The 14,416-nt window shown below is 48.1% G+C and overlaps 1 protein-coding gene across 1 annotated transcript in view; it reads right to left on the bottom strand.

Annotated features, from left to right (window-relative positions):
• The window catches only part of PLOD3 (procollagen-lysine,2-oxoglutarate 5-dioxygenase 3), a 45,701-nt gene that overhangs the window by 20,643 nt on the left and 10,642 nt on the right, over positions 1–14,416 (bottom strand). The window contains exons 2-4 of the mRNA XM_060254734.1: positions 3,285–3,376; positions 1,421–1,557; positions 230–393 (exon numbers count right to left, since the gene is read on the bottom strand). Of these exons, the coding sequence (XP_060110717.1) occupies positions 230–393; positions 1,421–1,557; positions 3,285–3,376 (393 nt within the window). The remainder of the gene's footprint in view (positions 1–229; positions 394–1,420; positions 1,558–3,284; positions 3,377–14,416) is intronic.

The raw sequence follows: 14,416 nt of genomic DNA on the forward strand, positions 1-14,416 counted from the left end.
CTTCACGATTGTTTCACACAGGGCTTTTTTGCGGGGAAAGCCCAACCAGAACTCATTTGCATATGAGGCCCCTCCCAGGTCCCAAGCCGGCCAGAACTGCATTTCTGCTCAAAATTAGCCCTGACCATGCCAAAAGAAAAGAAAAGCCCGACCGTGACGCCCCACATACATCTTTATTTGGACTGCGCTCTTAGTTTGCAGACCCAATTCGACCCCCCTCCCCTTTTACCTCCAGAGTTGAGAAACCGGTTTCCCACAGCCACTGGGGGGTACTTTTCCACCAGGGACCACTCCGGCCAGCAAAAGCTTTCCGCCGAGAAGACCAGGTTGCTCTCGAATTGCCGGAACTTCCACAGAAGCTCGATGGGGCTGCCGGCCAGGATCACATCGTAGCTGGGAGGAAGGCAGATGGAGAACCTGGCTTAGTGGGCTGCAACCAACATTTCATTTCTCTGGAGGGTAGCGGGGGAGCAAGCCAAAGCCCCCGGCTTTAATGTGGAGGAGAGTTCCCCAAGTTCAAACCATACACGCAGCTGGTTTTTAAAAATCCCTTTCACAAAGACCCATCAATGTGGAGGGCAGTTGGACCCGGCAACCCTAACACACATACACAAACACACACACACACCCCTCATTGCATCTGTTCTTAGTTCAGAGTTATATAACAGATAGATAAAAGAGCAGAGTAATCCTCAACAAAAAGAGCCCCGTGGCGCAGAGTGGTAAAGCTGCAGTGCTGCAGTCCAATCTCTCTGCTCACGACCTGGGTTCGATCCCGGCAGAAGCTGGGTTCAGGTAGCCGGCTCGAGGTTGACTCAGCCTTCCATTGATAGCACTTTCCACCACCAAAGGTCTCAAATGAGGCAGCTCTATACATGTGAAGCGAAAAGTGATTTTGGTTTCATTGCACACAGTGATATGACTGCGGTGGAAGAAAACCCGTTCTTTGTAGGGTTATTACAACTGATCTTCAGGCCACAGAGAAAATGGCCACTTTGGAGGGGTAAGCATTGAAGCCCCTCCCCAAACCCCGCTCTCTTCAGGCTCCACCCCCAAAATCTCCAGGTTTGTAAAATGAGTACCCAGATTGCTGGGGGGGGGGAGTGTAGATGACTGGGGAAGGCAATGGCAAACCACTCCGTAAAAAGTCTGCCATGAAAACGTCGTGATGTGACATAACCCGAGTCGGAAACGACCGGTGCTTGCACAGGGGACTACCTTTTCTAATCCTCAGTAGCCCTGTGAGGTAGCTACCTACAACTGCCATTCTGTATTCCCCGTTCCTGAGACAGGTGCTTATCGACTTGGACAAACTAATCCAGATCACAATGGCACGATTACAGAACCCCTCCATAGGATCCAAAACTCTCTGTCTGGGAGCCTTGCATTCCCCAAGATGGATCACTCTTGCTGGACTCACCTGTCCACAAACATGACTATCAGGTCTTCCTCACTGGCATACTTCTTCATTTCGGCTTTCAGCCAGCGGACTTTCTGCCCTCCACCTACTGTTCGGGCAACATCCCCTCCCTTCCAGTCTTCCCCTAAGCCGAGAGTCTGAGAGGGGAGAGGAACAGGTAAGACAAGTGGAGGCAGTTCCAGAAAGAAAAAAATCTCACTCTAACTCAGATACTCCTATACCTAAGAGAAAACTGTTTAGGCAAGGCAGAAGATCCCTGAGTGAACAAGGTGGTAGAGGCAGAGAAAGACCTTGATTCAGACACTCCTACACCTAGCAGCAAACTCTTTAAGTGAGGTGTTGGCGGACAATAGCACTTCAGATTGCAAAGTGGGGGAAGCCACTGAGTGCCAACCAATGTTCCCTCTAAGCTGCAGAGTTTTGTGAGCAAAACTTCTACTTTGTGAGATACTGGCACTAAAGTTGTCAGCTACTCCATCAATTAGTGCGCTCTGGGGTCATCCTTCCTGAGCGAAGACAAAAACGTACGAGCTGGAGGCTAAAAATGTGTGCGCTACCTCACTCTGACTCAGCTTAGAGGGAACACTGGTGCCAACATAAAAAGCTCCTGGCATATTTAAAGTCATGCGGGGAAACTCTAACTGAAGAGGAAGCTACCTTTTCGGCTTGAGTGCCCCCCCAAGCAAAAAATACTGTGCTCGTACGCAAAAGAAGGGGAGGCAATGTCCTTGTCCAGATAAATCTTTATATTAGGTATCCAGCAGGATCTACAAGTTTATTGAGGGGGGGGCAAAACTAAAAAAATGACACCCCCTTATGGGCCCATTCGAAGAGCCCCGTGGCGCAGAGTGTTAAAGCTGCAGTACTGCAGTCCTAAGCTCTGCTCATGACCTGAGTTCGATCCCCGGTGGAAGCTGGGCTTTCAGGTAGCCGGCTCGAGGTTGACTCAGCCTTCCATCTTTCCGAAGTCGGTAAAATGAGTACCCAGCTTGCTGGAGGAAAAGTGTAAAAGACTGGGGAAGGCAATGGCAAACCACCCCATAAAATGTCTGCCGTGAAAACGTTGTGAAAGCAACATCACCTCAGAGTCGGGAAAGACTGGTGCTTGCACAGGGGACCTTTCCTTCCCTATGGGCCCATAGAATAGAATGGACTCCATACTCAATTTGGCACCCCCTCCGTTAGCGCTCGGGGCAAGCACCCTCCTCTGCCCCGCCCCCCCTAGATCCGGCCCTGGTATCCAGTGTATTTACTATGATTTTGTACAGGAACAAAGGGCTAAAGCTCTGGCCCAGGCTAGCCCAGTCTTGCCAGAACTCTTAAGTTAAGCAGCTTTGACCCTGGTATGTTCTCAGATGGGAGATCACCCAGGAAGTCCAATTAATGGCAAACCACCTCTGTTTGTCTCCTGCCTTAAACACCCATGAGACCGCCCTAAGCTGGTGGTGACTTTGATAGCACTTTTCACCACCAAAGGTCTCAAATGAGGCAGCTCTATACAGGTGAAGCTAAAAGCGATTTTGGTTTCAGTGCACACAGTAATATGACTGTGGTGGAAGAAAACCCATTCTTTGTAGGGTTATTACAACTGATCTTCAGGCCACAGAGAAAATGGCCGCTTTGGAAGGTAAGCATTGAAGTCCCTCCCCTCCCCAAACCCCGCCCTCTTTAGGCTCCACCCCCAAAATCTCCAGGTCCTTCCCAACCAGGAGCTGGCAACCCCATTATAGCTTCTTTTGCTCTTCCTTAAATCCAAAATCTCACTGGAGGCTCAGATTTAGGAACGTCGGTCCAATTTTCTTTCAACAAGAGGAAATAGCAGATTTGCATTGAGTGTCTTGAGTAATCACTGGGTTTATTGTACCTTGACGGTGTAGTTGAAGTATTTGGCTGTCCGTTGGAAGCGCTGGTACCCTTCTGTCTCCTCCGTGGCCGCGGTCAATACTAGCAGCTTTCCTAAAGAAAGGGAGAGAAGGGGAGAAACCCCCCAAAAGCCATTAATATAAAAACCTTGACATTCTCAAAGAGACATTACGAGCATCTTTCCATCTATATCAGAGCTAAGATAGCATCACTACAAAACTCCCAGGTTCCTAACTAAAAGCACTACAAGACTGTAAATAAAGAGCAGGTCTGCGCCTCCAGATTGGGAACTGTATTATAAAGCCTCGGTATTGACATGGATAAGATATCAGGTCTTATTGCAAGATAGAAGACATGGAAAATTGATGGCACATGAACTTATCCAGGGCTGGCACGCGTATTTGAGGTACCAAAGACTAGAAGGACATTCTTATTTTAAAAACCACTGGCTACGGAAATCTCTCTATTATACATGGATATGGTTAAAACCGAAAATCTATAAAAAAAATTCCGAGATGGGTATCTCTGGTTGAAGCATTTACAGCACCAAATCTTTTAAAACCAGATCAATGTTATAAATATGAGGAAATACTGCAACGAGGTAATCCATTGAAAATCATCGAAGAACTAGAGAGTAAGAACATTAATATGAGTTGGTGGCTCAGAACGCAAACAGTCTCCGGATATGTTAAAGATAAGATAGTAGGGTTTAATGTTGATCAATATCCGTTCAATAAAATGTTCCTGGGTCCTCAGGAAAAACTGATCTTGAAAATATACTCTTTACTACTACAGATGAAGATGCAAGATGAGATTGTGAAGGACTACAGTACAATGGGCTAAGAACATACAGCGTAGTATTACACTAGATAAGAACATAAGAGAAGCCATGTTGGATCAGGCCAATGGCCCATCCAGTCCAGCACTCTGTGTCACATAAGAACATCAGAGAAGCCACGCTGGATCAGGCCAATGGCCTATCCAGTCCAACACTCTGTGTCACACAGTGGCCAACAAAACCCAGGTGCCATCAGGACGTCCACCGGTGGGGCCAGGACACTAGAAACCCTCCCACTGTGCCCCCCCTAAGCACCAAGAATACAGAGCATCACTGCCCCAGACACAAGAACATAAGAGAAGCCATGTTGGATCAGGCCAATGGCCCATCCAGTCCAGCACTCTGTGTCACATAAGAACATCAGAGAAGCCATGTTGGATCAGGCCAATGGCCCATCCAGTCCAGCACTCTGTGTCACATAAGAACATCAGAGAAGCCACGCTGGATCAGGCCAATGGCCTATCCAGTCCAACACTCTGTGTCACACAGTGGCCAACAAAACCCAGGTGCCATCAGGACGTCCACCGGTGGGGCCAGGACACTAGAAACCCTCCCACTGTGCCCCCCCCCAAGCACCAAGAATACAGAGCATCACTGCCCCAGACACAAGAACATAAGAGAAGCCATGCTGGATCAGGCCAATGGCCCATCCAGTCCAGCACTCTGTGTCACATAAGAACATCAGAGAAGCCATGTTGGATCAGGCCAATGGCCCATCCAGTCCAGCACTCTGTGTCACATAAGAACATAAGAGAAGCCATGTTGGATCAGGCCAATGGCCCATCCAGTCCAGCACTCTGTGTCACATAAGAACATCAGAGAAGCCATGTTGGATCAGGCCAATGGCCCATCCAGTCCAGCACTCTGTGTCACATAAGAACATAAGAGAAGCCATGTTGGATCAGGCCAATGGCCCATCCAGTCCAACACTCTGTGTCACACAGTGGCCAAAATTTTATATATATATATATATATATATATATATATATATATATATATATATATATATATATATATATATATATATATATATATATATATATATATATATATACACACACACACACACACACACATATATATATACACACTGTGTCTAATAGCCACTGATGGACCTCTGCTCCATATTTTTATCCAATCCCCTCTTGAAGCTGGCTATGCTTGTAGCCGCCACCACCTCCTGTGGCAGTGAATTCCACATGTTAATCACCCTTTGGTTGAAGAAGTACAGTATTTTTTGCACCATAAGACTCACTTTTCCCCCCCAAAAAAGTGGAGGGAAAAGTGTGTGCGTCTTAAGGAGCGAATACTGCAAAAAATTCACACAAATGCCTCTAAATTCACACAAACGGCTCTAAAAACTAGGTGCGTCTTATGGAGCGAAAAATACGGTACTTCCTTTTATCCATTCTAACCCAACTGCTCAGCAATTTCATTGAATGCCCACGAGTTCTTGTATTGTGAGAAAGGGAGAAAAGTACTTCTTTCTCTACCTTCTCCATCCCAGGCATAATCTTGTGAACCTCTATCATGTCACCCCGCAGTCGACGTTTCTCCAAGCTAAAGAGCCTCAAGCGTTTCAACCTTTCTTCATAGGGAAAGTGTTCCAACCCTTTAATCATTCTAGTTGCCCTTCTCTGGACTTTTTCCAATGCTATATCCTTTTTTGAGGTGTGGTGACCAGAATTGTACACAGTATTCCCAATGAGGCCGCACCATCGATTTATACAGGGGCATTATGATACTGGCTGATGAATGGGAAACCCTTTGGAAATCCAATGTTAAATTAACCAAATCAGTATCTTTTATGGAAAATTTGTATAAGATGTTTTACAGATGGTATGTAACCCCTCAAAAGCTTTCTAAAATGTATTTTAATATGACTAAGAAATGTTGGAAATGTACAAAACAGGTGGGATCGTTTTATCATATGTGGTGGACTTGTGAGAAGGCGAAAGCCTATTGGAAGATGTTACATGAACTATTGCAGAAAATGTTGAAGATGCAGATTCCTCTTATAAAATATGTATCCTAGTGAATATATAAGAGACAAGACATTTAATGGCACATATTAATACTGCAGCTAGGATTTTGTTTGCTCAGAAATGGAAGCTCCAAGAACTACGTACAAAACAGGAACTGATTGGGAAAATACAGCAGCAGAGGTGGACTATTTATCGCTACTGCTTGCTGGGAAATCCAAGGAAGAAGCAAGAGAATCCTGGGAGAAGTTATATGTATGGCTAGACACTTAAATTGCTTTGGTGTGAACTGTGGTTAATATTCTTCAATTTATATGGTTGAAATACAAGCTAAATTGATAACCTAAAAGGGGAACTTACAATATAATTCTATATGACTACTGTGATGAGCGGCTAAGCGTGTAACAGTATGATGAAATTTCCTTCTATTTGAATTCTACAGCGACATGCAGAATGTATGCTATTTTTCTTTACAGATGTATTATTACTTTTCCATTTCCATTTTCCCTTTTCCCTCTTTTTTTTCTTGAAAATAAAAATTTCATACTAAAAAAAACACCTCCCAGCGTCCGGGTCACCCAGGTTTCTAAAAGGTTTTGACTGGTGCGGTGCGGAAAAACCCTGAAATGTATTTCCCCATGGACCAACAAAACACAAGGACTGTGAAGATCCAGGTGCAAATCCTTGTGCTTAAACACAAGGACTGTGAAGATCCAGGTGCAAATCCTTGTGCTTAAACACAAGGACTGTTAAGATCCAGGTGCAAATCCCCTTGAAGCTTGTGCCAGCACACACAGTGGCTCATTCAGTGACCTTGATCCAATCCCTAGCTACCCTTTGCTAGCCTACATTACACGGCTGTTGTTTTCAGGTTCAAATTCCTACTCTGCCATGGAAGCCTGCTGGGTAACCTTTGGGCCAGTCACCCCCTTCTCAGTCTAACCTACCTCACAGGGGTGCTGTAAGGATAAAAAGGAGGAGAGAACAACGTAGGCTGCTTTGGGTCTCTGTTGGGGAGGAAGGTAGGGGATAAACACACAAAATACATTTAAAAATACAATATTAGAAAGATAATAAGGGGCAGGGGCAGAATAACCCACACCACTTGAGGTCTCTGGCAAACAGGTTGAAGAAACATAGAAAATTGACGGCACTGAATCAACTGCTAGTTGTCCACAGCCCTTTGGTTAAAGACCTTGGATCTGTTCACCCCAGTTCCGACTTGGGTTCCAGATTCGAGTTCTGCTGTCCAGTCACAGATGTGTCAGCCAGAGCTTAGGTTTTGTTTTTTTAGGAAGCGAACTGGAGGGCGCAGCCAGGTGAGAGTTCACCTCAGACCAATCCCCAGGTTTTCTCCACAGCCAGAGTCGCAGGAATGTGGTATGCTGGGTGCTGATAAGTGGAATACGTCTCTCAGATGAAGACACTTGAAACAGTATTACAGGCTTTACTGTTAGAGGCTGATGACTATCCACTAGATATCAAACTTTTTTAAAGGATGAAAGTCTAAAGTAACGTCTTAAAATAAAAAAAAAATTTCTGAAAAACAAGAACTATCTGCATTTGCAACACGGTTGACACTGGCACTTTATTTGTCCCATGGAGTCGGGCGAATAGCCTCCAAGAGTCTTAAGTCGGCAATGGACATGATTAACTGCAAGCACTTTCGAAAATTTATTCTCTGCACTTTATACCTTGTATTTCACCAGCTTGGCAACCCTAAAAGTACAGTTTCCAGCATCCTTCTAGAGTCAGTTTGGTGTAGTGGTGAAGTGCGCGGACTCTTATCTGGGAGAACCAGGTTTGATTCCCCATTCCTCCACTCGCAGCTGCTGGCATGGCCTTGGGTCAGCCATAGCTCTCGTAGGAGTTGTCCTTGAAAGGGCAGCTGCTGTCAGAGCTCTCTCAGCCCCAGCCACCTCACAGGGCGTCTGTTGTGGGTGAGGACGGTAAAGGAGATTGTGAGCTGCTCTGAGATTCAGAGTGGAGGGTGGGATATAAATCCAATTTCTTCTTCTTCTTCTTCCTCTTCTTCATTATTACAGGTCCAGATTTGGCTTTCCATGCTGGGGAGGAGGGAAAAGCACTGAACCCTAAAGCCCCCCCCCCCTCGATATAACATCCAGCCTTAACATCCCCCCCTCCATACAACATCCCACACCAAACTCTCACATTCCTGTCCAGGTGGTTGAAAGATGTTCCCTGTCCTCAGGGTATCCAGCTGCTGCAAGGATCTAAGAAACAGGGGCTCTCTACTTTACAAGGAGGAGGAAAAGGCGGGGGGGGGGGGCTTGAGGGGAGAGAGGAGGAACACAGGATCCCTGTTAAAAGAGGAACGGAAATACCTTGCGCTCAATACTGGAGAATGTTTGTTCTGGCCCTGGATTCATTTCTGCACCTGAGCAGTGAACGAGGCTTGGCTTTCAGGTGCCTGTTACGTGTGATGTGAGCAAAGCAAGAGGGAACTCTTTGCCTCCTACCCTGTACATCCTTAGTAACAAACTTGATGTGCTCTCTCTTATGTGCTTATGTTAGGGTTGCCAATCCCCAGGTGGGGCAGGGGATCCCCTGGTTTAGAGGTCCTCCCCCCACTTCAGGGCCATCAGAAAGCAGGGAGAGGGAAGGAAATTGCTGCTGGGCACTCCATTATTCCCTATGGAGGCCGATTCCCATAGGGTATAATGGAGAATTGATCCACAGGTATTTGGGGCTCTGGGGGATGGGATGTTTTTTGAGGCAGAGGCACCAAATTTTCAGCATAGCATCCAATGCCTCTCCTCAAAACACACTCCAAGTTTTAAAAGGATTGGACCCGGGAGGGGGGCAATTCTATGAGCCCCAGAAGGAGGCGCCCCTATCCATTCTTTCTAAAGGAGAGAAGAAGATATTGGATTTATATCCCGCCCTCCACTCCGAAGAGTCTCAGAGCGGCTCACAATCTCCTTTACCTTCCCCCCCCCCCACCACAACAGACACCCTGTGAGGTAGATGAAGATATTGGATTTATATCCCGCCCTCCACTCCAGAGAGTCTCAGAGCGGCTCACAATCTCCTTTCCCTTCCTCCCCCACAATGGACACCCTGTGAGGTGGGTGGGGCTGAGAGGGCTCTCACAGCAGCTGCCCTTTCAAGGACGACCTCTGCCAGAGCTATGGCTGACCCAAGGCCATTCCAGCAGCTGCGAGTGGAGGAGTGGAGAATCAAACCCGGTTCTCCCAGATAAGAGTCCGCGCACTTCACCACTACACCAAACTGTGCGGTCCCTTTAAATGTGATGGCCAGAACTCCCTTTGGAGTCCAGTTCTGCCAATCACAACCTTGCTCCTGGCTCCACCCCCAGAATCCCCAGCTATTTCTTGACTTACACCTGGCAACCCTAGCTCATGTTCCCTTCCAACCGTCAGCATGATTTCTCAGCATTTGAGCTGCACTTTACCAAAGGGGGGGGGGGGGAAGAGAATCAAAACCCTGCCTCTCAGACTGTGTGATGGGGCGGATGCCATAGATTTGGGGAGGATGGGGGAGGAGATGCCCTGTGCATGCGCACCATCCCATAGTTAGAATCCGCACAGCTGCAGTGCTGGCTGCACGGTTGGTCCTTTGGCAAGGACGACACGTCCGTTCTCGCCCGTCTCCAGGGCTCTCTCTGTCCAAACCAAGCCAGCAGCTGACAAGGCCTCAATCCAGGATTTCTTCTCTAGGATTCAAGGGCCTGAGTGGGCTAGCCCCTGCAGATGCAAGATGGGATCCTTTTGTTTCGAATTCATCAACTGAAAGTCACTGTTCCTTGCTCTCCTTTTGTGTTCATCAGCATTGTTGGGGACTTACCCAACAGATCATAAGAACATAAGAGAAGCCATGTTAGATCAGGCCAATGGCCCATCCAGCCGAACATTCTGTGTCACGCAGCGGCCAAAAATACACACACACACACACACACACACTGTGGCTAATAGCCACTGATGGACCTCTGCTCCATATTTTTATCTAACCACCTCTTGAAGCTGGCTATGCTTGTGGCCGCCACCACCTCCTGTGGCAGTGAATTCCACATGTTAATCACCCTTTGGGTGAAGAAATACTTCCTTTTATCTGTTTTAACCTGTCTGCTCAGCAATTTCATTGAATGCCCACGAGTTCTTGTATTGTGAGAAAGGGAGAAAAGTACTTCTTTCTCTACTTTCTCCATCCCATGCATTATCTTATAAACCTCTATCATGTCACCCCGCAGTCGATTCCATTACAGTAGCACCATAGAAACTAAGATGATTTCCAGGGCGGGAGCTTTCAAGAGTCAACACTCCCTTCTGAGAGCCGGTGTGGTGTACTGGTTGAGAGAGCGGGCTCTAATTAGGGAGAACCGGGTTTGATTCCCCACTCTTCCACGTGCAGCTGCTGGAGTGGCCTTGGGTCAGTCACAAATTCTCTCAGAGCTGTTCTCTCAAGGGCAGTTCTTCCAGGGCTCTCTGAGCCCCACCTACCTCAGGGAGGTAGGGAAAGGAGATTGCACACCACTCTGAGTGAAGGGCAGGGTGTAAATCCAATTTCTTCTTCTTCGTCATCAGATACCCCATTCTAATTTTTCTATGGCAAACCAACACGGCTACCATCTGAAACCCAAAGCAGCTTACACGTTTCTCCTCTCCTCCGTTTTTATCCTCTCAACAACCTTGCAAGATAGGTCACGCTGAGGAACGAGCTTTCATGACAGAAAGGGGATTTGAACCTGGGTCTCCCAGATCCAAGCCTGATACGCTAACGGTTACACCCCACTGGATATCAAGATGCTTCCCGTTCACTATCAAATCTGCCAAGAGGAGAGCCACTGACTGAGCGATACCGGATCATGCGCAAGAGAGCAAAATGAAGCTCACACGGGCAGGGCGCTTCACAGCTGAGGGATCCCAACCTTTCTGGGCCGATTCCAGAACCGGAGGCGAGGGCTTCCTGCTTAAAGCACACAAGGCTAGACAGGCTTTGCTCTCCCCCCCCCCCCCCTTGCCACCTTGGCAGAAATCCACAGGGGAATCTTCTTGCTACTCTCGAGGCCTTTGAAGCTCAAATTGTACCTCCCGGACTCCGCACAGCTAATCGGCTCAAGGGATTATTTCTCGGCAGAACCGGTTGCGATATTCTGGGCGGCTTCTCGCTGGGATGACTCCCCCCTCCTTCCAACCGATCCTGCTCGTCTTTCCAGTTGGCTCAGGGAGGGGGGCAGCGGAAGGGCCAGGCACCGGGTTCCTCAATGGAGCTTTCATTTGGTCAGGAATGTCACCTTGGGGGGAGGCCAAGGCTGCTGCTTTGGCACAGAGACCCAGCACGTCCAGGAACGTCACTCTTGCCAGTTCAGCCGGCACTGGAGGGAAGACAGCGGTGCTTTGGGCAGGGAGGGTTGGGAGGCAGAGAGCAGCCTGCTTCAAATCTTTCTCTATCTACCCTTCCGCTGCACCAGCAGCCTGGCACGGCGCCCACGGGTATGACTACGTGCCCCCGAAACGAGGCTGCTGAAACAAGAGAGCCTGGGACCGCTGAAGTCCTTCTCAGATGACACTTCCACATCTTTAAACCATTTGTTTGCCTATTTACTTTATTTCTCTCCCGCCTTCTTCACCCAAAGGGTGATGGACGCGTGGAAAATTCACTGCCACAGGAGGCGGTGGCTGCTGCAAGCGTAGACAGCTTCAAGAGGGGATTGGATACACATCTGGGGCAGAGGTCCATCAGTGGTTACTAGCCACAAGGTGTAGATGGAACTCTCTAACTGGGGCAGTGATGCTCTGTATTCTTGGTGCTTGGGAGGGGGGCAACAGTGGGAGGGCTTCTAGTGTCCTGGCCCCACTGCTGGACCTCCTGATGGCACTTGGGTTTTTTGGCCACTATGTGACACAGAGTGTTGGACTGGATGGGCCATTGGCCTGATCCAACATGGCTTCTCTGATGTTCTTATGGACCTCCTGATGGCACCTGGTTTTTTGGCCACTGTGTGACACAGAGTGTTGGACTGGATGGGCCATTGGCCTGATCCAACATGGCTTCCCTTATGTTCTTATAAACATCTAGAACAGAGGTCCATCAGTGGCAGAGGTCCATCAGTCCATCAAGGTGTTGATGGAACTCTCTAACTGGGGCAAGTGATGCTCTGCATTCATGGTGCTTGGGAGGGGGGGCAACAGTGGGAGGGCTTCTAGTGTCCTGGCTCCACTGATGGACCTCCTGATGGCACCTGGTTTTTTGGCCACTGTGCGACACAGAGTGTTGGACTGGATGGGCCACTGGCCTGATCCAACTCGGCTTCTAGAACATAAGAGAAGCCATGTTGGATCAGGCCAATGGCCCATCCAGTCCAATACTTTGTATCACACAGTGGCCAACACACACACACACACACACATTGTGGCTAATAGCCACTGATGGACCTCTATGGACTTCTCTTATGTTCTTATGCCTTTCTTCTCAACAGAAACCCCAAAAGGCTTAACACCGTTCTCCTCTCCTTTGTTTTAGCCTCACAACAACCCTGTGAGGTAGGTTAGGCTGAGAGGGTGTGACTGGCCCAGAAAACCCCCATGCCACAAGTGGGGATTTGAGCCTGGCTTTCCTCAGTTCAAGTCCAACACTTTCACTGCTACACCGCGCTGGCCAAACCATGAAGATTAGAGGGGAAAAACAACAACAACAACGAATAAATCAAGATTGCCCCATGTAGCCAACTTTGCAATAGGCTATGTTATGAGATTAGTATTAACTAGATTAGGCAAGAGAACAATCGAGCCAAAGACTGTACCGCTCCTGGCTTCTGATCTAAAAAAGATAAAGGTAAAGGTAGTCCCCTGTGAAAGCACCAGTTGGACTAGATCAGGGGTGGCCAAACTGTGGCTTTTGAAAGCCCCACTGCCTTGTTGGCTGACTTGGGAAAGGCATTTTAAATCACTTCTCCAAGCCAAGCCAGCTGGCAGCTTGGAGAATGCCTTTCAAGTTAAAGTTGCTTTCTTTCCACCTCTCCCTCCCTCTCCCATCTATTTGCTTGCATTCCTTCCTTCTTTTCTCCCTCCCTCCCTCCCTCCATTCCAGCTTGGCTCTCAAACATCTGATGTTTATTCTATGTGGTTCTTTATGTGAAGTGAGTTCGGCCCCCCCTGGACTAGATGACCCTGGAGGTCCCTTCCAACTCTATAACTGTATTCCATTATTCATATCCAGAGTATCCAGGTTAAAGGTCCAGAAACTTCTAGCAATTGTAAACTTTACCACTGCTTTCCTCTTAAGGATCTGTCTTTCCCTTCAAAATCCTATTCGACCCCTTTGCAAACACAAAAATCACTGAAGGTCACAGGGCTGTCAGCTGAAATCGACCATCCTTTGAGAATTCCCTCCAAGCCTGCCCACAGATCATCCATCCCAACTTCTGCTGCAAATTTTTTATATCTAGCATCTAGGAAGCACTTAGGAAAGGAAAGGTCCCCTGTGCAAGCACCAGTCGTTTCCGACTCTGGGGTGACATTGCTTTCACAACGTTTTCACGGCAGACTTTTTATGGGGAAGTTTGCCATTGCCTTCCCCAGTCATCTACGCTTCCCCCCCCCAGCAGGCTGGGTACTCATTTTACCGACCTCGGAAGGATGGAAGGCTGAGTCAACCTCGAGCTGACTACCTGAAAACCCAGCTTCCACTGGGGATCGAACTCAGGCCGTGAGCGGAGCTTAGGATTGCAGTACTGCAGCTTTAACACTCTGTATTTGCAAATTGCCATTTGTTGGATGGATTGGTTCCCTGTTACATTCACTATCATGCCAATAAAAGTTATTGAACTGAACTTCTTCAGAATCCGGCTGCTCCTCCCTTGGCCCTCAACACCCCTTACTGGCCTGACAGCTCATGACACAACCTTCCTGGCTCGGTTCTCCAAACGACGATGTCTCAGTCTGCAAACATCGGAAAATCTGTCCACGGGCTCCCCCGCACGTCCCCCAGCCCGATGCCAGAGATTCGAGAACTTGCCAGCGAAAGCTCCAAATTACCAGTTTGCAAAGCCAGGAGCAGAACATGGGGAGGGAAAGCAGTCGGTCAGCCTGGAAAGACGAGAGAGGGAGGGACTCGGAGAGCAGAGAGCAGAGCTATTAAGCGGCAGCCTGAGAAATCTGCCACAGGAGCGGCAAACCTGGACAATAAAGAGGCATTTGTCTGGAGACAACATTCGAATATTGTCATCGTTATTACTGGGCGGGGAAGGTCTTCTCAGACGGCGCCTGATGGAAGGACGATGGCAGGAACTGCCATGCAATCCGAGACAGACAAAGAGGAGACCACGAAAGG

This window comes from Heteronotia binoei, chromosome 15 (assembly GCF_032191835.1).
Source record: "Heteronotia binoei isolate CCM8104 ecotype False Entrance Well chromosome 15, APGP_CSIRO_Hbin_v1, whole genome shotgun sequence".
NCBI classification, from domain to species: domain Eukaryota; kingdom Metazoa; phylum Chordata; class Lepidosauria; order Squamata; family Gekkonidae; genus Heteronotia; species Heteronotia binoei.